The following is a 24,990-nucleotide window of genomic DNA, read 5'->3' on the forward strand; positions in this document are numbered from 1 at the left end:
TCTCACGTGCCTTAAAAGTCCTTTGCTGGGTTTGCTATGAGACAGTTGTTACCTGACAACACATTGCATGTATGTAATGCTATCTGCTAACTACGACAGTGACGAAGCTGTAAGAGTAGTTCCCACAGCTGTTAGGGGATGGGGTGACTCTTCTTAAAGTGATGTCCCAGTGTAGATATGATTGTGCTGTGTCCTTTTGGTTTTCTCCAGGGTAAACGTGGAAAAAGGCCTGACGGGCTGTATAATCATCATGCCTACTCCATCACAAAGATCCACAAGGTGAGTTCTGGAATGTTCAGCTCATCCTCCTCCTTTTCAGAGCTGTATCTTTTGATGGGGGGAGCAGCGCAGGGATGTAGCTACACAGTGGGGGGAAACGGGGGTGAGGGGCAGGTGAAGGGATTGCTTTGAGGTGGGGGATGTGAGTAGGAGCAACCCCGAGGCCTGCTCTGTTTCTGCCATATATTTAGAAGCCTACAAGGGGATAGGGAAGGTGAGATCTCCAGTCTCCTTGACTGTTGTGTGGAAGGAAAAGGATCTTTTAGTAGGAACAGCCTGAGAAAAGCCACTGGATTTCTGTCTTTTAGCATCCGCCACAAAGGCCTCGAAGCCCGTCCTCCTTTGCATCCTGCTTCCCAAAGGAATCCTCTGGGTTTCCAGGATGAGATGCACCCCCCACACACACACACACACCCAGTGGCGTATCTGCCTAGGGACAAGGGGTACCCCTTGTCCCTGGGCGCCACTCTTCTAGTCACGTGGGGGGTGCAAAATCGCCCCCCCCCCCACATGACCAGGAAGTCCTGCTATCTCATCGTTTTCGCGTGCCTCGACTCCATCCGAGGCATGCATAAACGACCAGGCAGCAGGACTTCCTGCCGCCTCCAGGCGCCCTCAACCCCACCCTGGACTCCCCCCTCCCTTCCCCCCCTGCCGGCTGGGCTCCCAGAACCCGCCCATGTCACCATGGACATGGGCAAGGGCTAAGGTGCCCACCTCCCCCCCAACAGACTCCCCCTGCCAGCTGGGCTCCCAGCCGGCAGCCTGCAGTCTCTTCTGACCTCCCCTTTGGGCAGGCCCGAAGAGACTGCAGTCTCGGCCTTGGAGACCTTCTTTTATAAGCACTGAGGCCGGGCGTGGGGCTTGGGGAGCAGGAAGTCCCACCCCTGCCCAGAGGGGAGGTCAGAAGAGACTGCCGGCTGCCGGCTGGGAGCCCAGCTGGCAGGGGGAGTCTGTTGGGGGGGAGGTGGGCACCCTAGCCCTTGCCCATGTCCATGGTGACATGGGCGGGTTCTAGGACAATGGGGGTGGAGCCTGGGGCATCAGGCAATGGAGCTAGGGTGGTGGGGGGCAGAGGGGGGCAGCAGAGCCTGGGGGGGCATCCTGGAGACAATTTGTCTCCGGGCTCCATTTATCCCTGGTACGCTTCTGCACACACCCCTTTTTTGTGATTATTGTTTTCAGATGACTGTGGGGGTGAAGGAAATGGAGTTTGTGCGGCTGCGAAATCCCCATGGCAAGAACGAGTGGACCGGGGACTGGCGTGACGACGAGTGAGTGTGTCCTATAGATACAGTGGACCACAAAGGGGGTGTGATGGGGAGGGAGGTGGGGGGTGGGTCATAACAGCAAGGCATATTGGGAGATGGATTCTGATGTTGATATAATGGGACATCTGCCGAACCCTAAGGCCTCATATGCTATGGATCCTCAGTTCCAAGAACTCAAAATTTTTGTTTCACACTACGGTAGTAGTAATATAAACACCAACCCCTCCTAAATGAGTTGGTAATAAAAATACATCCTTGGTGAACCGTAATAAGCAAAATCTCATTACTCATGCGTTGTAAATCTTATTACATGTAATACAATAAACAAAATCCCATAACTCACAAGTAGTGAGTACATCATGAGTAGTACATCAGATGGTACACTTTGTATGGTTAACCACAATGAACAAAATCTCATTTCACTCGAGTAATACCTCTCATTACTTTTATGAAGACTTTTATGAAGGTGAGCAAAAGTTCCGGAAGAGCTTGTGGCTCGTGATAGCTTCTCAGAGAGAGAAATTCTCTTTACATCTCCTTTTCAAGCACCCCTGTCAGGAGCAGTTCGTCTGATCTGGTCCTTATTTGAATAGGTTACTATTTGAATATCTTACTCGTGTGAAATGAGATTTTATTAACTGTGGTTTACCGTGGAAAGTGTTCCATTTATATGTACTGCTTGTGGTTTATGAGATGTATTTCTCACGAGTAATGAGAATTTGCTTATTGTATTACTCATGAGTAATCAGAGGTTGTTTATTGTACTAACTGATCAGACACTCCCAGTCGGCTACTATTGTACTAGCTATGAGTAATGCAGGTTAGGTGTGAGGACCAACCACTAAGTTAGTTAGTAGGGCCAACTACTAAGATCCTTAGAGGACAAGACCAAGAGCTCTACCACGGTTGTAGTTAAGGCAGGAAGGATCAGGCAACCGAAGCCTAGCTCTCATAAGCGATGCTGATTTGTTCTGTAGGCTTTTTTCTTATTGTTTGTTTCACAATTGTTTTATATCTAATTGGGTCAGTAGATTGCAATAAATTCATTCATTCAGTGAGGGTCTGTGGAGCCTCTTGGCCCAGACAGTGTCCCTGGGAACAGGAGCATGCCCTGGAGACTTCTGCAGTCTCCCATTTCACCCAGGCCAGTGGACTTCCCTGGAGAAGGATGCGGCTGTCTCTTAGCTTGGCCTCCCAGGGCTCAGTGGCGTACCTAGGCAAAGTGGAGCCCTGGGCAAAACCTGAGATTGATTGCCCACCCCCCCACCCCCATTGGCGGCCACCCTCCCTCATCATGACCAAACAATGATTTTTTACACCAGGTCATTTCAAAGTTTAAAAGGTTAAAAGGAAAATCTGGAGAAATTTGGGAGGTGCCTGCTGTCAGGGGTGCAATTGTTAAGCTAGCAGCACCAAACTTTCAGGGTATCTTTAGGAGACTCTCCTAATGATACCACCCAGGTTTGGTGAAGTTTGGTTCAGGGGGTTTAAAGTTATGGACCCCATCTTCTCTTAGCTCCCATTGGAAACAATGGGGATGGGTCACCCCCTTTGGGAGTCCATAGCTTTGGACCCCCTGAACCAAACTTCACAAAACCTTGGTGGTATCAGTAAGAGACTCTCCTGATGATACCTCCCAGGTTTGGTGAAGTTTTGTTCAGGGGGTCCAAAGTTATGGACCCTCAAAGGTGTAGCCCCCATTTAGCTACCATTGGAAACAAATGGGGATGGGGCACCCCCTTTGGGAGTCCATAACTTTGGAATCCCTGAACCAAACCTCACCAAACCTGGGTGATAGCATTAGGAGAGTCTCCGGAAACATTTGGTGCTGCTAGCCTAAAAACTTCACCCCCTGCAGGCCAAAAACAGAAAAAACACTGAAAATACAAAAAAAATCCCACAAGCTGAGTGCTACTGCATTTTTGGTACCACTGGAGTGGTATCCTACAGACAGCTCCTCCACTTTGCCCAATGGGAGGTTCGCCTCTGCCAGGGCTTCAAGGAAGGTGGAAGAGTCCCATTCCACTTCCTCCTCCAACGGAGAGGGAAGACGAGACACTGGCCCTTTTCCCACTCACCTTTGTCCGAGGGTTGCTGCGCGCAATTCCTGGCGTGCGCAATTCCTGGCGGGGTCATCAAAATTCCAGAGCGCGGGGTCATCAAAAGGCGCCATTTCAAAAGGCGCCAGGAATTATGCTGAGGGGGTGCAAGAGAGGCAGCGTCGGGGCGGCTGCGTTCTCACCGCCCCTGAAGTGGGGAGTGCAGCTGGACCCCACGCTACTTGAGGAGAGTAGCGCGGGGCTTAAGGTAAGTGGGGAAAGGGCCACTGAAGGGCATTTAGCCCCCAGCCTGGTGTTAGCCCTGCTTTGACCATGAACAAAGAAACACATCATTACAATGACTTGACTGGCATATGCCCAAGGCCGGCAGATGCTGTGGAGTGGGAGACAGAGTGTGATTTTTATTGAAACCAAAGCTCCCACCAGAATGAGTTTGTTCATGTCCTTTTGCCTCCCCCTCTGCCCTCAGTGAAACAAACTGGTCAAAAGTGGATCCTAAAGAGAAGGAAAAAATGCAGGTGAAGAAAGAAGATGGGAAACCGGAAGATGGGGAATTCTGGTAAGAGAGATCTCATGTCGCCAGGTTGTGGGGGCTTGTCAAACTTTGGGACTGTCATGATTGTGTCTTCAGACCAGTGCCTGGTGCATTCATACCCCCCTCTTTGACAGGCTATACGTGTATAAAGGAAGGAGCGGACTTCACCAAGGTGTTAGGAGGTGAAAAGATACAGGTTCTCACCCTTAATGTTGCCTTCACCTGCTTGCCACTTAAAGAGGAGAAAGCATCCAGAAAAGGGCCGGGTCCAGAGGGACGGCCGAGAGGAAAAAAAAACCCAAATGTAATTTCAAAGGGTAGTGTCAGTGCCTACCCATCACGCAATCAGAGCGTGTGGAAAATTAACCATCAACGGGAAGAATCGACTTCCCTCCCAGCTTTTTACTCCTTTCAACTGTGCCCCGAACATGGATTATTAATATATATGGCCCTGAGCCCCCCGGGGATAGGGCGGTATATTAAATCAAATAAATAAATAAATAAATAAATAAATAAATAAATAAATAATGATGATGATGATGATGATGATGATGATGATGATGATGATGATGATGATGATGATGATGATGATGATGATGATGATGGTCCAGAGGGACGGTCGAGAGAAAAAAAACCCAAATGTAATTTCAAAGGGTACTGTCAGTGCCTACCTATCACGCAATCGGAGCATGTGTAAAATTAACCATCAATGGGAAGGGTAACTTCCCTCAGCTTTTTTCTCTCCTTTTCGCTTATTGAACAGTTATTAACTTAATATATGGCCTAGGCGAGGATAGGGCGGTATATTAAATCAAATAAATTAATGGATGAATGGATGAATGGATGAATGGAGGATGATGATGATGATGATGATGATGATGATGATGATGATGATGATGATGATGATGATGATGATGATGATGATGATGATGATGATGATGATGATGATGATAGTTGTTTCAGGCATGGACAGGGAAGTCAAGTTGGTCCCAGAGCAAACTGAACTGAGTAGTCCCCATAGTGTTAGAGGGTAGCTGTGTTGCTCTGCAGTAGAGGAGATACATTTGAATGCCGTAGTACCTTTCAAGAGACTCTCCCTTCCTCTGGAAGGGCTGAGGCTCCATTTGTAACTGGCTGTCCACAGCTTTCAGGAGATTTCCCTTTGTGCTAAGTGGCCAGTCCACCCCTGAGTGGGTTTGACACATCTGTCACACAAAAGAAAGTCATCAGAGACACAGGTACACTCCAGGTGACCCTGGGGTCACAGCTACATAAGGGCCTTTCCTGGAGATTCTCTGCACAGAGGTATTTAAGGTGGCTTGCCGCCCTTGCGGATTCATGTGTGAGGATCAATGCCACTCAAACAAATTGCTTCGTTATCAAAGATTTTAATGAGTTGGTGAATCCAAGGCACAGGGTGCCAGAACCGAGAGCTCCGCCCCTCAGCTCCGCCCTTTATATGCTAAATGCCAGGATCACCGCCAATCAGTGATCGAGCTCTTCTGCTTTGACAGTTATAGGCCCCAACGTGGTAGCCTAGCAACACAGCAACAACAGTTCCCACCAATCCCCATTCAGCTCTTCCCAACTCTTCCAACTACCGTAGACTGCAGTCCCGCTCCTAACATCATGCGTGTCGAAGACTTCAGGCTTTGCTCCCTGATCCTGATGCTCGCCACTATTAGCATTTTTGTGGAAACCAACACAATCGCAAGGCACAATGTCTCCTTCTTTGGAGGGACATATGTCGGGAGTGCTTTGATTATGTGTTCCTGCATTGCAGGGGGTTGGACTTGATGGCCCTTGTGGTCTCTTCCAACTCCAGGAGTCTAGGATTCAATGGCTGACAGCCAAACCTGGCCAATTTGTTTCATTATATAACACTGATCTTACTGGTATTACTTACTTTTACTTCTCTGCTTTGCTCCCACTACCCAGGATGAGCTTGGACGATTTTCGTAAAGTTTTTCACCTCTTGCACATCTGCCATTTAGATGCCAATGCACCTAGAGAGAAAGACGCACCGTTTCGATGGCACAGCAACTCCTTCCAAGGGCGTTGGAAAAGCGCTAGTGGACTCAATAACCCTGGTAGGGCTATGGATTGGACTGCAGGTGGAGCTGGTGGAAGCTGACAGCTGGGTCAAATATCAATGCCCCTGCCAAGGAAAAAAGACACGTTCCTGTCCCTTAGTCTATACTAGTTTGACACTGAGGTCAATTCTCTGGGTGTCATCCTAGAAAAAGTGATTTTTAGGAGGGATGTGAAGGGCAGGAGGGAAAGACGGGAGGGACAGAGATGTCTTCGTGGGGGTCCAAGCTAAGACGTTCCTTAGGAAGCACCTCTAACCCACCTTCTTGGTGGGGGTGTCCTTTAACCAATCTTCTTATCCAGAAGTATCTCTCATGTGACGAAGGTACTCAAATCAGTAATTCTTCAAAAGTGCTGATTCTGCGAAAAGGCCCCCGCTGTTCCTCAACCTGGGACAATGGAGAGTCTGAAAGAGGCCCCCAAAAAGTTGGGGGTACACATTTGATCCAAGAGACCATGTAGCTCGTAGGGACCCCACCCCAAAGCAAGACCGTAGCACTTTCTGGGTACTGGCTGTTGTGGGTCTTCTAGGCTGTGTGGCCGTGGTCTGGTAGTTTCTGCTCCTATCATTTCCTCTGCATCTATGGCTGGCATCATCACAGGCACTTCCTGGTAAGATGTGGGGTGATTGTGTGGTGGGGCATATGTTTTGTCCAGCTTACAGAGAGGGGAGGCACATTTGCATGTGTCTGGGTGGAGTGCGTTTACAGTTGTCTTTGGCTGCATTTGCAATTGCATTTGAATCAGCCCACAACCTGGAAAACCCACAACAGAGAGTCGATTCCGATTGTGAAGGCCTTTGACAAGACGTTGTCTGGGGAGCTTCAGATGCAATGCTGAGAATTCTGTTTTCCTGATTCAGACGCCTTCTGGACGAATCCCCAGTTCTACGTCTCACTGTCGGAGGAGAGCGAGATCCTCATTTCCTTAATACAGAAGAGCAGAAAAGACCTCCTGTGGATTGACTTTGATGTCTACAAGGTAGGGGCCCAGGGCCTCCAAGGGGTGGTGACGGCTGCCCCTCTGGATGCAGAATGTTCACCAGATGTTCCAGTGGATTGTCTGGGGTGGGGGAAGCAATTAAGAAGAAGAGTTTGGATTTATATCCCCCCTTTCTCTCCTATAGGAGACTCAAAGGGGCTGACAATCTCCTTGCCCTTCCCCCCTCACAACAAACACCCTGTGAGGTGGGTGGAGCTGAGAGAGCTCTGAAAAGCTAGCCCAAGGTCATCCAGCTGGTGTGTGTGGGAGTGCACAGGCTAATCTGAATTCCTGAGAAGCCTCCACAACTCAAGCGGCAGAGCTGGGAATGAAACCCGGTTCCTCCAGATCAGAGTGCACCTGCTCTTAGCCACTACGCCACTGCTGCTCCCAGAGGAATATGGGAGGATGCCACTGAGTTCCCCTGTGCAGGACTGTGGCGTGAGACAGGGGTAAGCTCTCCGAGCTTCATCTCTTCCACCCCAAAATTACTTATCTGAGGCTCATACTTTCCAAAGAGAGCAGCAGTGGTATAGTGGTTAAGAGCAGGTACATTCTAATCTGGAGGAACTGGGTTTGATTCCCCGCTCTGCCGCTTGAGCTGTGGAGGCTTATCTGGGGAACTAGATTAGCTTGTGCACTCCCACACACGCCAGCTGGGTGACCTTGGGCTAGTCACAGTTCTTCTGAGCTCTCTCAGCCCCACCTACCTCACAGAGTGTTTGTTGTGACGGGGGGGAAGGGAAAGGAGTTTGTCAGCCCCTTTGAGTCTCCTTCAGGAGAGAAAGGGAGAATATGAATCTCTTCAATTCCCCAGATAAGCCTCCACAACTCAAGCGACAGAGATGGGAATCAAACCCGGTTCCTCCAGATAAGAGTGCACCTGCTCTTAGCCACTACGCCACTGCTGCTCCCTTAAGGGGGTCTGAGCCCTCTCTTGTCCTACCAAAGCGACATTCTGCTACCCTGTCCTTTCCCTCGCTGTTGTCTCCCCTTTCTCGTGTATGTCGGTGCTCACTTCTTGGCCCCTGGACGCAAGTTCTCCCTGTAGATGTCTGAATAGTGACGTGGATTTCAGGAAGCCAACATATCTGCAGTGTGCTCTCTTCCCCGGGGATGTTTCTTGGGGACGTGGGGCCCGAGGATGCACATCAAAGGAGCGTAGATGCTTTGATGTCAGAAGAAACTGGTCTTGGATTCATTTGCCTTTCCCTCCGTATTTTTCCTTCTTCCTGCAGGCGACCAAAGAGGTAACTCCCCAATTGGCTTTTTACCCTTCCGAGGATGATTCTCTTCCTGTGATATCCCTGCCTGGAAGGTCAAGGGGGGCGTAAATTGAGCCTGGGATGGAAGGAAGCTGCTCCTGGGGAACAGGATCCGAAAGGGAAGTTCAAAACCTTGGAGGGATCTTCTCTCCCGCTTCTCATCATAGGAAATATCTCCTCTGTGCAAACTGTTTCTTCCTTGGGTGCCTCCTTAGCTCTGTCAGCAGTGGCTGGACTGCCTCTGCTCTATTGCCGAACCCACAGTCCCCTCCTCCAGCTGCTGGGGGACAAAAGCAGGGCTGCCAACCTCCAGCTGGTAGCTGGAGACCTCCTCTGTAATCTCCAAGCGACAGAGATCAGATCCCCTGGAGAACTGGAGAAAGAGGCCCCTTTGGAATGGCGCTCTATGGCATCATACCCTGTTAAAGCCCCTCCCCTCCCCTCCCCAAACCCTCCCCTCCTCAAGTTCCACCCTTCAAATCTCCAGCTGTTCCCAATCCAGAGGGGACAGCCTTACTGATGGGAGACCTAGACCCCATACATGCTCTGAGGCGCAGGGATTCAGTGTCTCCACCCGAACTCAGAACCGAGCATAATCCAGGTCGAATCAAACACTACAAACACACTAACTGGCTGAGGAAAGTTACAAATGAGCTGTGTTACTAGCGGCCTCTCTCGATCCCGTCTCTCAGGCGCCAGTGAGAATTGGCTGCATTGAGGCAGGATTCAACCTCTCAAGCCACGTCCTATTCCGCCTCTAAGAGCTGGTGGGTGGTCGGAGCAAACCTTATATATCCGTGGTGGAGAACCTTTGGCACTCCAGATGTTATGGACTACAATTCCCATCAGCCCCTGCCAGCATGGCCAATTGGCCGTGCTGGCAAGGGCTGATGGGAATTGTAGTCCATAACATCTGGAGTGCCAAAGGCTCGCCACCACGGATATATATCTTCCGCCATAACTCCACACCTTCCAAGAGATCAAGGGAAGAAGGATAGCTTCTCCTGGGTCCTAGCATTCCTCAGCCTTGGGAACGCTGTTTGGGGGTGAGTGTGGTTCTGGGGTAAGCAACCACAGCCTGGCCACCTTGCAGTTTAGCTGTATCCAGGGAGACGGTGCCCCCTCCCCGGCCAAAGAAAGTCACAGTCTTTACCTTTTCCTCCAGTATCTGGATAATCCAGACCAAAGAAAGAGGCTGCTCTCCTCGCTCAAGGTGGAAAAAAAAGTGACCTCCTGGCTCAAGGAAAAAAACAAAGTGGAAGATCGTACTGAATCCCTTAAGCTGACCCGCGGAGATTATCTGATCATTCCCATGAACAGGGCTTCTGAGGAGGGTGACTTCCTCCTCCGCATCTTCACTGAGAAGAAACATCTGTTCCGGTGAGTTTCCAGCCCCTAACGCTTTTAATGTCTAACGTTCTCAGTGTCTCGGGCCCTAACGTCACCTTGGGACTGGCCCTATGCCCACCCAGAGAGTCCTGGCTGAGGCCGGATGAATTAGGAGGTGGGTTGAAGGGAGAAGGATTTTGGTCTTGCTGGCAAGGGTCAGTCCATTGGTCATTCTCTTTTCTGTGGAGGTTCTGTTGGGATTGCCCACTTTGGTGGCCAGAATGGCACAGAGGGGATCTGCGTGGGTGGATGAAACTCAGGGCCCTTTGGGTCAGCAGCCGGCTCCTTCTGCCTCCCAGATTCAAAAGCCTGGAAATGGAAGGGGGTGGAATGCTCCAACTTTGCAGGCATCACGCATCATGCCTTTCAGAGATAAAATCAGGACAAAGGGACAATTAAAAAAAAACCCTTTATCCTTCTGCAGTGTGGCACAAACCTGCCTCGTTTAACGGGGCAAATGTTCATGTAGTCCAGCATTTAATTTCTAGCAGTGGACGGGCAGATGCTCCTGGAGGGCATGGAGGCAATAGGTTTCCACTGCTTGTGAGATATATTTCCTCAGCACATGGAGGTTCCATTTAGCTGCCGTGACTTACAGCTGTCTTCAGACAGGAAATCCTTCCATTTTTTTTCCTTTAAAAAAAACTAGCCAGCTGTGGCCAACAAACATCGGTGAATTCCATAATTGTGCATAATTCTCCATTCACAAGTTTTTTTCCTGGGTTACTCCTGTGGTGGAAAGTACTGACTTATGGTGACATCGTGACAGAATGGGGTATCCTGAGAATTTCAGTGCAAATGAAGCAAGATTCTAGTCGTCAGAGTTTCCTGGGATCGGGGAAATGGGCTTGCGAAGAAAGGTTTCCCTTAGAGGAGGAGGAGGAGGAGGAGGAGGAGGAGGAGGAGGAGGAGGAGGAGGAGGAGGAGGAGGAGGAGGAGGAGGAGGGGGAGGAGGAGGAGGAAGAGTTTGGATTTATATCCCCCCTTTCTCTCCTGCAGGAGAGCTTACAATCTCCTTGCCCTTCCCCCCTCACAACAAACACCCTGTGAGGTGGGTGGGGCTGAGAGAGCTCCGAGAAGCTGTGACTAGCCCAAGGTCACCCTGCTGGCGTGTGTGGGAGTGCACAGGCTAATCTGAATTCCCCAGATCGGCCTCCACAGCTCAGGCGGCAGAGCTGGGAATCAAACCCGGTTCCTCCAGATTAGAAAAGTCGCATTTTGAGTCCTGGAATCATTTGGGTATATCTGGAGCTCCAGAGCATTCTCTGTTGAGGAACATTGAGAAGTCCCAGTTTGATCTTCTCACGGAGGCCCTGTTGTCGCACAGATGCCAAGCTCACGTGCCCATGTCGACAGCCGATGGGTTGGGGGTCACTTAAAGCCACTCCAAACTTGTTTCTGATGGGACGCGTTTTCTCTTCCCTTCCCACAGGAAACTGGAAATCAAGTGAATTGACTGAGGTCCCTTACCCAGGAGAAGGTGAGGAAAAGGGGACAGATTGCAGTTCTGACATCTAACTCCTGATTGGATCATGACCACGGCTTGTGTGTGTGTAAAATGCTGTGAAGTCGCAGCCAACGACGGCAGCCCAATAGGGTTTTTGAGGGAAGGGAAGTTCAGTGGCGATTTGCCATTGCCTGCCTCTACCTAGCAACCCTGGGCTTCCCGGATGGTCCCCCATCCAAGTGCTGACCACAGACAACCTGGTTTAGCTTTGGAGATATGAGGAGATCAGGCTAGTCTGGGCCATCCAGGTCCGGCTCCACAGCTTAGACCGATACAAATGAAAACACACAGAGCTGAGATCCACCATCTACTGTCGTTTGGGGTTTTTTGCACAGTGGGGACACAGGAGGGGGGAAAATACGAGACTTTGCCCTGTCCTGTCCTGTCCTGTCCTCATAGCCCTGCCTACATCTGTGCTGTCCCCGCCCCCACGGAAGCCCCGCCCCCACAGAAGCCCTGCCCCCACGGAAGCCCCGCCACCACGGAAGCCTGCCCCATGGGCTCCATGAGTCTGCATTCTGAGTTGGAGTTGCATCTTGGTCCTCGTTGACATATCCAGTAGTCAACTGAATTTTCCTCAGAGCATCATCCAGAGGGCAGCTGCAGATGCCAGGGACGGAGTGGAGGCCTTTGGTCTCCATCGCTCACTATAGGGTTTGCCAACACCAAGCTGGGAGATGGCTAGAGGCTCAGGGGTGAAGCCTGCGGAGGGTGGGGTTAAGGGATTTCATTGGGGTATCATCCCCTTTGAAGCAGCACTTTTTTCCAGGGGAAGTGATCTTCATAGTTGGGGGGGAATCTCTTGTAAATCCCGGAGATCTCCAGGCACCATCTGGAGATTGGCAACCCTATGAATATATACCTCAGATTTGGTCCGGTGAGACTCTAGTCTTGCTTTGACTCTGTGGAGCGATGATGCCCTCCCTCTGTTCCTACTTGAGAATATCACTGCGAGATGGGGGGGGGTCAATTCTGCGAGATTTGGGGGTGGAGCTCAGCAAGGATGGGATGATGCCAGGGTGCCCCCCCCCCCTCAAAACAGCCATTTTCTCTGTGGGAATTGGTCTCTGTCATTTGGGAATCAGTTGTAATTCCGAGAGATCTCCAGGTAGGCAGACCTACACTGCAAGAACCGGTTTCATTCACAGAAGCTGCGCTTGCACATAAATGGCTAAGGGATGGTGTGTGTGTGTGTGTGTGTTGGGATATTTGCTTCAGATTTTGAAATCTGTACAGAACGAGAGCCAGGAGTCCTTCACTTTCCCGTGTGTGCCTTGCAGTGGACGGAACGGCCTGCCTCCATCTGATTCCTGAGAAGGGAGCCAGACCCGTCTCCTGCTCTTCTAAGCCTGGCGTGGGTAGAAATTTTCGCCTGAATTAAGCTTCTTCTGCTCCGCAACCAGAACACCTGAATTCTGCAATCAAGACAAATCAAACCTCCTCATCAAAACAGCTATCAGCTGTGATGCTATCAAGTAATGCCTGTGATTCAGTCAATGCTTTGGCAGCTTCATGAGCCTTCTTGTGACGGTCACTTTTTAGCCTTTCTGCTGTCACTCAGGGGGTCCCCAACCGCTTTGAGCCTCCGAGCCCCTTTCGAACTCTGGCACCATGCGGTGATCCACAGGAGGCAAAGCCAACCATGGACTGGCAGGGAGCAAACTTGTCAGGAGGGCCTCCCGACATCAAAAGAGGTTCTGTTTTTTGTCATGGTAATGGGGCTCACTGTACTTTTGGTTTCCCGCTGTCTTTGCGCTTTGTAACGCGTAGTGATTTAGAATGCACCCAAGTGCCGCCTTATCCTCACATCTCTTCACGCGGCCTTGAGACCAAACAGCTCTTGCGTTCCTGTTCTGTCTTTCTGTGCTTTGACATCTCTGGGGGGAGGGATATGCTCATTGGTGGGCATCAAAGGGAACTGGCTTCTTCTATGGCCATGCTGTCGTCTGTCAATAAAGACTTCTGATTGAAATCACTGAGTCTTAATTTGGTCGTCGATCCAGGGTTTGACACAAACTTAGGTGAGCCTCTTCACCAATTCAGGCAGAAGCTCTGCTTAACAGGAGGCCTTTTTATCCGCTCACCCCATGAAAAGCCCCACATGGCTCTGCCCACTTTCTGAAAGCCCTTGCCAGGGAAGGTGTTGGGGGTGATAGGAATATGCTAAGCTTATAATGTTTTAAGCCATTGCATTTAATCATATAAGTTATACGAGTGTAATTCACAGGGCACCAAGCACGTCAGAAACTTACTTTCGTTGGAAGAAACGAAACTCAGGGGGCACCTTAACACTGAGCTTTGATTTAAGAAAACAGGGCCCCTCTGTAGAGATAAGAAGTTAGCAGAAGCTCACAAAGACAGATAAAGATGAAGTAGAATCTTAGTTGGTATAGAAACCAGTAGTTGTGACAGAAACCTTTTACGTAAGGTGTTTTTGACTTAAGTTTCACTAAAAATGGGAGTGGGCAAGGTGTATAAGAGGTGGGATGAAATGACAAGGTCTGTATGTCTTCTTGACTCAAACCAATGAGCAAAAGACAAAGAGGTATGTTTTAGCAGCTATAAATTATGTTACCCAGACGGCAGCACTCCGAACCTCCTCTCTGTCCTGCTTGACAAAGGAGAGTTCCCTCTTCTGCGCAGAATTGAAAGAAAACAATAAATTTCTGAACACTGAAGAAGCTTTGAGATAGTTGTTTATAACCGGCTATTGCCGTAAGGGCAGGGCTTTGCCCTGTACCTAAGAAGGGGGACCCCTGCTATGACTTTTATAGTAAAGTCCTCTTAAAGGGCTGAAGATAGATGGTAAGACTAGGGCTCATTCCGCACATGCAGAATAATGCACTTTCAAACTGCTTTCAGTGCTCTTTGAAGCTGTGCGGAATGGCAAAATCCACTTGCAAACAGTTGTGAAAGTGGTTTGAAAATGCATCATTTTGCATGTGCGGAAGGGGCCTAAGTTTTCTGAAACACTCTTACATCAAGTGGATCAGGACCTCTGGGCACATTCATGAACACACATAAAGCTGTTTTATAGTGAATCAGACCTTTGCTCTGTGAATGTCATTACTGCCCGTTCAGACCGGCAGCTGCTCTCTGGGGTCTCAAGCAGAGGCCTTTTACGCCACCTCCTACCTGACCTTTCAAGTGGAGATGCTGGGAACCGAACCTGGGATCTTCTGCATGCCGAGCAGATGCTTTACCACTGACCCATTCCCTCTCCTCACCCATCTGTCCCCTTCTGTCAGATTCCCCGTTCAGACAATACATCACTTGATTGGTTCAAGGCTCTTACTGAAGACATGTCAGGAACATAGAAAGAGAGTTCTGGCGAAAACCGTGCCAACAGGAGTGTAAGGTCCCCACCCCCACATGAGAAGAAGAAGAAGAGTTGGATTTATACACCTCCTTTCTCTCCTATAGGAGACTCAAAGGGCCTTACAAACTCCTCCCCCCCCCCCGCCACAACAAACACCCTGTGAGTGGGTGGGGTTGAGAGAGCTCCGAAGAACTGTGACTAGCCCAAGGTCACCCAGTTGGCATGTGTTGGGGTGTACAGGCTAATCTGAATTCCCCAGATAAGCCTCCACAGCTCAGGCGGCAGAGCGGGGAATCTGAAGGGCAACAGGTGTATTTGGTATATAATCCTGTCAAGCAAAGTTGCGGGCGGAAATGTGGATTGTGCGGCATATCAAATTAGAATCGTTTATCTAAATCAAATCCAAATCCAAAAAACCTTTATTAGGCATAAAACCAGTGCCAAGAATTTCAAATACAATAAAAAGATCATTATTGCTCAACTTGCAGTACACAGAGCAAAAACATAGCAACATCTTCAGATATTTCAACACTAGAGCTATTTAGAAGCTTAGCCATTTTTGTTTTATCAGAAAGGAGCATAAATCCTGTTGGTAACACAGTTCTCAAATCGGTTCTGATGTTGTTGTACTTTGAACAATGGAGCAGAATATGAGAAAGTGTTACAGTTGTATCAGGACAGAATTGACAGCGACGCTCATTTTGTGGAATACCAGAGAATCGACCTTGAAGATGTGCTGACGGAAAAGAGTTACACCTTGCTCTGGTCATGACCCATCTGCAATTGTAATTAATAAGTTGTTGCAGATATATAGCAGGGCTAGTTTTCTGAGGGATAATCCCAAAGACTATTGGAGAGCAAGAGCTTTGCGCTTTGCTCAGGAGAAATTGGTACTCTTGATCAAATAATCTAGTCTTTAAGTGGTGGTAAATCTCCGGAGCGGTGAGCATTTGTAGGGCCTCCCAAGAGAAGCCCAAGGAAAAGAGAATCGTTTATCTCTTAAAAGACCAGCCCTTTTACCTCAGAAATTCATAATAAAACATAAGCAGAACTTTACTTGAACTTGAACTGAGAAAACATACAGTATATCCATTAACAAAGTTTCACCATTAATAGTTATGTGACCACCAGCCCCTATCCCGGTATTTTGGTCACAGGACCTGATCAAAAATCATTACTTGAAAATAACTCATGTCTGCCATAAAGCTGTAAGCTGTCAGCATGTAAGCTATCACTCAGCAGAATAGAAAAGAGAACTCCATCATATTAAGTCATACCGTGTTTCCCCGAAAATAAGACAGGCTCATTCCGCACACGCAGAATAATGGACTTTCAAGCTGCTTTCAGGGCTCTTTGAAGCTGTGCGGAATGGCAAAACGAAGTTGTGGCAGCTTCGAAAGGTCATTATTTTAGCGTGTGCTTGAAATATTCCCTGATGTCTTATATTAATTTTCAAGCTGCTTGTGGGCCCTTTTGAAGATGCGCGGAATGGCAAAAACAGTTGTGAAGCAGCTTGCCGTTGAATGGTCGTCTCTATGTCACTCATTCCGTTATGTCTTATTTTCAGGGATGTCTTATTTTTTCTGTGTTCTGTCTTATCGGCATGCTTCCAAACAAAAACTTTGCTACGTCTTACTTTCGGGGGATGCCTTATATTTTGTACTTCAGCAAAACTTTTACTACGTCTTATTTTCAGGGGATGTCTTATATTCGGGGAAACAGGGTAGAAGTAACATAACAAAGGTCTTTCTATAACCAGCTTCTTTGGCATTAGCTTGCCTGTCAGAATTGTGTGTTCTCTATGTTTATACCAACTGTGTGAGAATAATGAAGATTCTGACATATTGAAAGGATCCATAAATGTTCTTGCTTAGTACGCATTTTATTTTTTGGCTTGCATCCTGAAAAGTGCTTTAAGAAGCTCTGATACTTGTTATTCGGTGTGGCTTTTCTCTTGGTGCTGATCGGACTCTTATTGATCTGAATAAATAAATTATTTAATTTTTAAATTGGTTCTGATCTTTTCTTTGATGATCTAAAACTTGATATCCTGGCTTTAAGGCAAAACTCCATTGAGGTAACAAAAAAAAAGGGAAGTTCTCTCTATGTGCTAACAGGTTTCATTGTCTTCCATTGAGACTGGGTGAAATCTGAACCAGGGCTTATTAAAAAGGAAAGATTTCATTGTCTTCCATTGAGACTGGGTGAAATCTAAACTGGGACATATTAAAAAGGACAGATTCCATTGTCTTCCATCGAGACTGTGCGGAATCAGGGTCTGTGCTAACAGTTACATGCACGGCTCATGGTTAGTTACAGTTTGGTTGTGTTACAATATCTTATAGTCATATAGTTAGAGCACTTTCTATATATCATTTGGTTTACAACAGTATACAGAGCACAGAGAACATCTTTTCTCTTAGTCAGGCTGCTTCATGGTGAGGGAACAGAGCACTATCAACGGATTTTAACTGTCACCTTTGGAATGTTCGTGCAGCTTCCCAGAATTCCATGCTGCTCTTGCTGCTGCTGCTGCTGCTGCTGCTGCTGCTTGCAAGCAAGGCTGGCAATTCCAATAGAATCAAACCCGGTTCCTCCAGATTAAAGTACACCTGCTCTTAACCACTACAGCACTGAAGCAGACAGTTCGCATTGTTCGGCCTGGAGTCTCTTCCCAGCTGCAGAACTCCAAGGCCACAGCTAGAAGTGATAACGTAGCACCTGCAAAAGTGAAAGCGATCCCCCCTATCCCCCAACAGCACCATCATGACGCCTTCATGCTCTTACAAGACTCAAGCTTTACTGGGCTGGGCGGCTGCCTCACTTTACCTCACGCAAGGGCTTCTGTTAAACTCAAGCTAGTGATTTTAACCAGCTTTTCGGAGCTCTCTCAGCCCCACCTACCTCACAGGGTGTTTGTTGTGAGGGGGGAAGGGCAAGGAGATTGTCAGCCCCTTTGAGTCTCCTGCAGGAGAGAAGGGGGGATATAAATCCAAACTCTTCTTCTTCTTCTTCTTCTTCTTCTTCTTCTTCTTCTTCTTCTTCTTCTTCTTCTTCTTCTTCTTCTTCTTCTTCATAGACAGTGAGAGGGGGTAACGGGTCGATAACTTAAGAACGCTCAGGTTGGAAACTCTTAAACAAACAGGTTGTTGTACAATTAACAACTGAGTTTTATTAATAATACAGTAATGAAAAACAAGGAATAATATAATTCAAGCAACAACATACACACAAAGCACGCAAGGCCTAAGATTGGATTGGATTTCAGGGACGGACGATAGTTACCAATCTTGAAGGGACAGCCAGGGAGAGCAGCACTGAAGATGAAAACGGCCAGCGTTTTCGAGAGCAAAAGAGCCCACACGCTAGAAGGGGTGTCCGCCTGAATCCAGAACACACGAATACACCCGCAATGAATAGCCAAAGGACCAACATTTATTCCCGAAAATGATTCCTGGGGTGTATGAGTCAAGCGGGCAGGGAAGCCAGAGGCAAAGAACCACTTGCTTTTCCATGGTTCAAGGGGTCTGCAAGCTGCGGCTCTCCAGATGTTCTCCAAGAAAGCAGCTGGCAGGGGCTGATGGGATGTGTAGTCCATGAACATCTGGAGAGCCGCAACTTGCAGACCCCTGGTTCAAACAATGATAGGATGGGCTTGATAAGGCATCAGGGGGCGTTTCCCCACTTGCCATGACCCCCCTTATGCCGCGCGCTACTCTCAGCGCGCGTCATTTCTGGCGCGCGCCCGGGCTTCCCCATGACCTAGCATCAAAAGGCGCGTTTTGAAGAGCGCCAGGAATGACGCACGCTGAGGGGGCGCGACAGCGGCAGCATTGGGGCAGCTGCGTTGTCGCCGCCCCTGTAGTGGGGAGTGCCGGGGGACCCCACGCTACTTGGCTACAGTAGCGCGGGGCAGAAGGTAAGTGGGAAAACGCTCAGAATTCAAGAGTATAGTGACTAATTGCGGCGATGTCTGCAGCTGAGCTCTGGGATGGGTGCAGATTAGGATAAGTAATGGTTGCTCAGAGTGATGATTAAAATCACCTTAGGGCGAGGCTGCCAAGATCCTGTGAACATCTGTTAGCTTTTCAGCTCTTCCCTGGTTCTTACCGTGAAACTTTGGAGTAGGCCAGGAGAAAGTGGGGTGGGGACCCCCTAACTTGCTTTTACTTTTTACTTGACTTCTTTTTACTTGCTTTTCTTTAACTTCCTCATCCTTCAGCTGGCCCGCACCTGCGACCTTGGAGACTCCGCTTTGCTTGAGGCTATTGCTAGTGACTTCCTCCTGCTGGGATCCCGAGGAAAGGGACCAGAGGGGAAGGGCAGTAAGACAGAAATGCTGTATTGAAACTTAGTTCCAGCAAAGAGCTGCTGGCAGCTGTACGCTGCAATCCTGTTCATTAAACCGATTTCTGCGCACAAGAGTCTGGTTATTACAGGGAGGTTGACAGAAACTCCCAGATGAGATCTCCTGGAGATGGAGATGGAGATGGAGGAGATGGAAACTGACCAGCCTCATTGACCAGACAAACACACCTTCGGGCCAGGGTTTAATTCAGCTGCCAGCTGCTTTCCTGTCTAAGCTTAACACACAAGATGGCATCCATTTTGTGTGGAATTACGTCCTGGCAGTCTTCATGGCACCCCTTAGCGGAAGGAGAGGTCCAGCTGTTTACACTACTTGTTTTCTGATTTTCAATTCTTTCTTCCAGCCCCTCCCCAAGAACCAGTTCTTGTAGCATCTTTAAAGAACGGAGCAAATTAATTTCTACTGAGGTATTCAATGTGCATAATTTTGCCTGCAGAGGGCATATTTATGGGGATATTATTTATTTATTTAAAGCGTTTTAATGCCGTTTTCCTACCTGATCAGGGCCCACAAGGCGGGAAACTTAAAAAACATTAAAACATTCGAACAATTAAAAATACATTTTAAATGATAAAATGATTCAATAAAAAACATAGAATTTTACTTAAGGTTGTTTGAAATAGAAGATGCTGCCCTGGACTTCGGGGGTGTGCGAATTCCTACTAACTTCCCTGTTTTAAGATTCTTGCCGGCACTGTTTCTCAGAGTTGTCACTATGCAGCGTTCACGTACCATTTCCCAGCAAAGACTGCTGATACGGCTACACCAGACCGTCCATGTCAATTGATAAACTGCACATTTACAAGCTGGAAAGGACAGGCCAACCTCTCCCAATGTCCAAACGAAATGTTCTCGAGCAAATCTCCAGAGATACCAGTAGAGTTATATCCAGTCGAATGCTGGGCTCTGAAAACCTCAAAAAATAGTTCTCCCACTGGAGTAGCTTTTTACTTTTAAGTAACCCAAATAAATGTATATTTTTACAAACAGTGACCAAACGTTTTGGAAAATTGTTTTCATTCTCCCATTGGAGTAATATATATAAACAAAAGCTAGAACGGCACGGCAAAGTAATCTTAAGGTAAATATATAACAGCTAGCCAGATTTCGAGAGGCATAAGAACAAACCAATTGCAGAGCGTTGTCCTCACTGATTGTAACCATTATTGTATTTGAAAAACCCTGACCTGCCTTTAACAGCCGTGAAGTTTAACGAGGCAGTTGGTTAATTATCTAGAATCTGGCTAGCTGTTATATATTTACCTTAAGATTACTTTGCCGTGCCGTTCTAGCTTTTGTTTATACATATTACTCCAATGGGAGAATGAAAACAGAATGAAAACAGTAAAAAGCTACTCCAGTGGGAGAACTATTTTTTGAAGTTTTCACTGTTAGCCTGTGGGTACAAATTTTCTTCATTTTCACTTTTGTGTGTACCTTCCCCTCTTGCTTAGCATGGAGGGCTCTGAAAACCAACACGAACACTGAACGAAATGCCAAATTTCCCTAATACTATATCAATCATCACCACAACCACAAATCTGCATAATAAATTATATGTGAGCAAGCATGTCATGGAAGTCAACCAGAACAGGGAAACAGAACAGGGAAAGAGGACTGGATTGTGCTTCGTTCAGTGACTCGCCCAGTTCTGAACTGCTCCCCCACAGCTGCTTTTCACTCTATTCCCCCAAATATTTATTCACAGATCTCTCACTATCCAGCATTGGGGCCCTTATCTACTCTGTGCCTTTCCTTTGGCCCCCTGGACTTCTTGGCCTTCATCTTCCCTCCATCTCAAACAGAGCGAGGAGGAACTACGCCCGGGGCACATGTGTGCTCTTCACCCCTGTCCTGCCCCCGTCCACCCCTGCCCTGCCCCAGAACGTCCCCACCTCCGCACCGCCTCCACACCGGTGTGCGCCCAGTGCAAGACGTCCCCCCTTCCCCCTGAGCGCTACGCCACTGATCTCAAGATCTCTGTCCGCCTCTCAGCAATCCCCAAAGGAACTTTAATCCCCGCTGAACTGAACTGAAACCTTTAATGGCATTCAACTAACAACAATAATACATACTTTAAAAAGACGACAATTTATAAAAGAGCATATAACAAAATAGGAATCTGTGTATATATTTTAAAAACCCACTAAAATGATAGATTGAAAACTGAATAAAATGTTTCAAAAGTTACATTAAGAACGCCTTGCGATTACAATGCAGAGGAACCTGGGAGTCAACTCTAAGACTTTTCTTGAGCCCTTGTCCAGAAGGAAGAGGGTTTTCTGTTGGTCTGTGAGAATGCTGTTATCAATCAGCATAGAAGGAGAAGGAGGAGGAGGAGGACTTTTAACCCCCCCCTTTCTCTCCTGTAAGGAGACTCAAAGGGGCTCACAACAAACACCCTGTGAGGTGGGTGGGACTGAGAGAGCTCCGAAGAGCTGCGACTAGCCCAAGGTCACCCAGCTGGCGTGTGTTGGAGTGCCCAGGCTAATCTGAATTCCCCAGATAAGCCTCCACAGCCCAAGCGGCAGAGCAGGGAATCAAACCCGGTCCAGATTAGAGTACACCTGCTCTTAACCACTACTCCACTGCTGCTCCTGGCAGAGGTGCCGGGAACTTTCCCCTAGCTGCATTATATAAAGGACAGTGGTGCAGGATATGTTGAACTGACTCTTCACAATTCATGTTACAAACGCAAAGCCTTTCAGGGCGCAGTATTTTCATCTCCCTACCAGATCTCAGGGAAGATGGCATAATGTTACGTCTCGCCAGGCAGATTGCACGCTGGGGTTTGGGTTCAGGAAGTCCATATAAATAGCTGGATATATTTGTTTTCAACGAGGATCTACTAGCCTGATCAATCAGCCTCTGATATTCTAAATCATAGCGTCTGTCTCTGATTCTGCTAAACACTTCATTAGAGGACAGCATAACTAAAGAGTCTTCCGGAAGTCCCACTGTTCCTAGATGGCCCTCAATATGGAACGCAGTATCGCTAGAACATAAGAACAAAAGAACAAGCCAGCTGGATCAGACCAGAGTCCATCTAGTCCAGCTCTCTGCTACTCGCAGTGGCCCACCAGGTGCCTTTGGGAGCTCACGTGCAGGAGGTGAAAGCAATGGCCTTCTGCGGCTGTTGCTCCCGATCACCTGGTCTGTTAAGGCATTTGCAATCTCAGATCAAAGAGGATCAAGATTGGTAGCCATAAATCGACTTCTCCTCCATAAATCTGTCCAAGCCCCTTTTAAAGCTATCCAGGAGGGCCTGGTATGAGAGACTCTCCCTGTAAAGAGAGTAAGAAGGGAGGCGCCGGGCATCTACAAGTTGCCGCTGTAAAGTTGCCGCTGGGAGATACTCATGTCCTTTTCTGTAAAAGAAGCATAGAATTGCCATTGAAGTAGCTTTACTAATCCCAGCAAAACGGACTATTTTCTCTCCCATAACAATCTGGACCAGTGTTTCCCAAACTTTTCGAGGTCAGGGTACCCTTGACCTCACTCTTCATATCTCATGGTACCCCTGCCGCCACCCTCCACCTTCCCCTCCCATTGCCCCTGCTTGCCACACACCCCACCTTCCCCTCCCAGGGTGAAGGGAAGCACTGGAGGTGGTGGCTGCTGACCTTGTGGCAGGCCCTGCCCCATGGGCCAGCTCCATGTCCTTGCTGGCGCCGGTGGGAGACACCACAAAAATGAGGAGGGGCGGTAGTGTTGCCGTGGTACCCCTGGGACATGCTCATGGCACCCCAGGATACCACGGAACCCTGGTTGAGAATGGCTGATCTGGACAGTAAATTCTTTAAAACCTTGTGCAACTGGGCCTTCCGAACTAACCGTGAATGATCACAGCCTTTGCCATCAAAAGCCCAATCCAAAAGCTACCATCTTTCCCAGTAGGTACAAAGTTGATGGTTGGATCATTAGGACTGTGAAACTTGCATAGCGGCAGATATGAAAAGGTTGGTTGGTTGGTTGTTTTTTTGCTTATCTAGGGGGCCCTCAAGATATGCAGAAAATTATTTTCTTTGTTAAGAAAAAGAAGAAAATCCCCTAAACCAGGGGTCTGCAACCTGCGGCTCTCCAGATGTTCATGGACTACAAATCCCATCAGCCCCTGCCGGCATGGGCCCTGCTGGCAAAGGCTGATGGGATTTGTAGTCCATGAACATCTGGAGAGCCGCAGGTTGCAGACCCCTGCCCTAAATGGCCTGATTTATTTGTTTGTTTGTTATTTGATCTCTTAATCGCCCTCCCCTGGAAGGCTACGGGCCATTTACCACCTTTATTGAAACAATATAAGTCAACAATAAATACATTAAAAGTCACACTGTAAATTGTATCTGAATCAAAACAATGACTCACAACTGTCACGGCCAACCGACTATCGGTGTCTAAATCTCTTCCTCTGCCATCGGACCATCAATGTTTGCTGCAGAAGGATCAGCTGATGGGGGAGGAAAGAAAAGAGGGAAAGAGGACGGAACATGTTTATGGCACTTCAAGACATCAACCTGAGACTCTGGGTAGCCACTGCCCGTCTGCGTAGACATTACTGACTTTGGTAGTCAGGGGATCTGATTCGGTATCAAGACGATTCCTGTTTTCATGGAAGAAATATGAAATGTAATAATATAATAATAATAAGCCTTTATTTGGCATAACAATAATCATAACACAATAAAAAGCCTGAGACAAAAGGTACACAAATACAAAGGTTTAAGATAGAACATAAATTATCAATTGTGCATCACCTCCAGTAAAAATCGTGCTACCAATTCACAAGTTTCCTTGTCAGAATTGTCCAGAAGGAAAGGAAGTCTACCTGATTCTCCCATTTCACTAGGTATCCTAGAAAGAATATTGGAATATTTTGATCTGATATTAGCAAATTTAGGGCAGCAAAGCAGTGGATGTGCCAATGTTTCAATCTGTTGTTCACCACAAGAGCATACCCTTTCGCTCATTTCCAAGTTGTTAGATCTGCCACGCAATAAAGCGGAGGGGAAAACATTGAAGTGAGCAAGTGTGAGGGCTCTTCTCTGCATAGGATTAGTCAAAAAATACAAATAGGGAGCCATCCTGTTTGGATAACGGGGTATTGAAAGATGTGAGGGTGAACAAGTTTTCATAGCAGCCCGAATTAAATTAATCCATTCGCTTTCCAACAATTTTTGTTTTAACAAGTTGTAGGATTCTGGACTAGATAGCGGGAGAAATATTGAGAGCAGCTGAGCATCAATCAAGGGATTTTGTGCTCTTACTGCTTCCCACCTGGCTGTTTGCTTTGTGGGGTGGGGAGGGTTCCCCGCAGTTAGATAGAAATTGAATTAAAGAACGCAGGGATCCTCATGCTGCACAGCATCCCCAGCTGAGCTGCCATTTTGCCCACCCACCATTCTGTCTTGGGAGGTTGTCTGCCACCTTTTTAAAGGGGAGGGGTCTGTGGTGTAGCATTACTTTGCTAGACTGTTGTCAGGAGTGACACTTGCCTCTCCGGTGACATTTGGAAAACCCTCCAAGATAGCAGATGTCATCATCACCCCTAACCAGAGGTGGGATCCAGCAGGTTCTCACCAGTTCCCGAGAGGGGGTTACTAATTATTTGTGTGTGCCGAGAGGGGGTTACTAATTGGGTCTGCTTTTCCGTTAGAAATTCCATGAGGTCCAAAAATCATAAAGTCCTGTTGTTTCCTATGTGGCTGGTTAGCAAAGGTGGAAAACGGGAGAATTCTCCCTGTTGGGCTGTTTTAAAAACATGTTCTAGAAATATGGTAAAGTTCCTTGTTTAAGGAAAGTCTCCTTCTTTTGATTTCTAGAAACAAAATTAAGTATTTGAAAGTATTAAGTATTTGACAGGCAGTCAATTGGAGGAGAAGTAGTTGTTTCTGTTGGCCATAGACGATAGGACTTGCTATAATGAGTTT

At 47.8% G+C, this 24,990-nt stretch overlaps 1 protein-coding gene across 1 annotated transcript in view; it reads left to right on the forward strand.

Annotated features, from left to right (window-relative positions):
• The window catches only part of LOC125434135 (calpain-12-like), a 69,307-nt gene extending 56,447 nt beyond the window's left edge, over nt 1-12,860 (forward strand). The window contains exons 6-14 of the mRNA XM_048499129.1: nt 211-279; nt 1,465-1,553; nt 4,080-4,169; nt 6,084-6,235; nt 7,099-7,217; nt 8,456-8,467; nt 9,648-9,862; nt 11,304-11,351; nt 12,659-12,860. Of these exons, the coding sequence (XP_048355086.1) occupies nt 211-279; nt 1,465-1,553; nt 4,080-4,169; nt 6,084-6,235; nt 7,099-7,217; nt 8,456-8,467; nt 9,648-9,862; nt 11,304-11,322 (765 nt within the window). The 3' untranslated portion in view covers nt 11,323-11,351; nt 12,659-12,860. The remainder of the gene's footprint in view (nt 1-210; nt 280-1,464; nt 1,554-4,079; nt 4,170-6,083; nt 6,236-7,098; nt 7,218-8,455; nt 8,468-9,647; nt 9,863-11,303; nt 11,352-12,658) is intronic.
• The last annotated feature ends 12,130 nt before the right edge of the window (nt 12,861-24,990 follow it).

This window comes from Sphaerodactylus townsendi, linkage group LG06 (genome assembly GCF_021028975.2).
Source record: "Sphaerodactylus townsendi isolate TG3544 linkage group LG06, MPM_Stown_v2.3, whole genome shotgun sequence".
Lineage (NCBI taxonomy): Eukaryota > Metazoa > Chordata > Lepidosauria > Squamata > Sphaerodactylidae > Sphaerodactylus > Sphaerodactylus townsendi.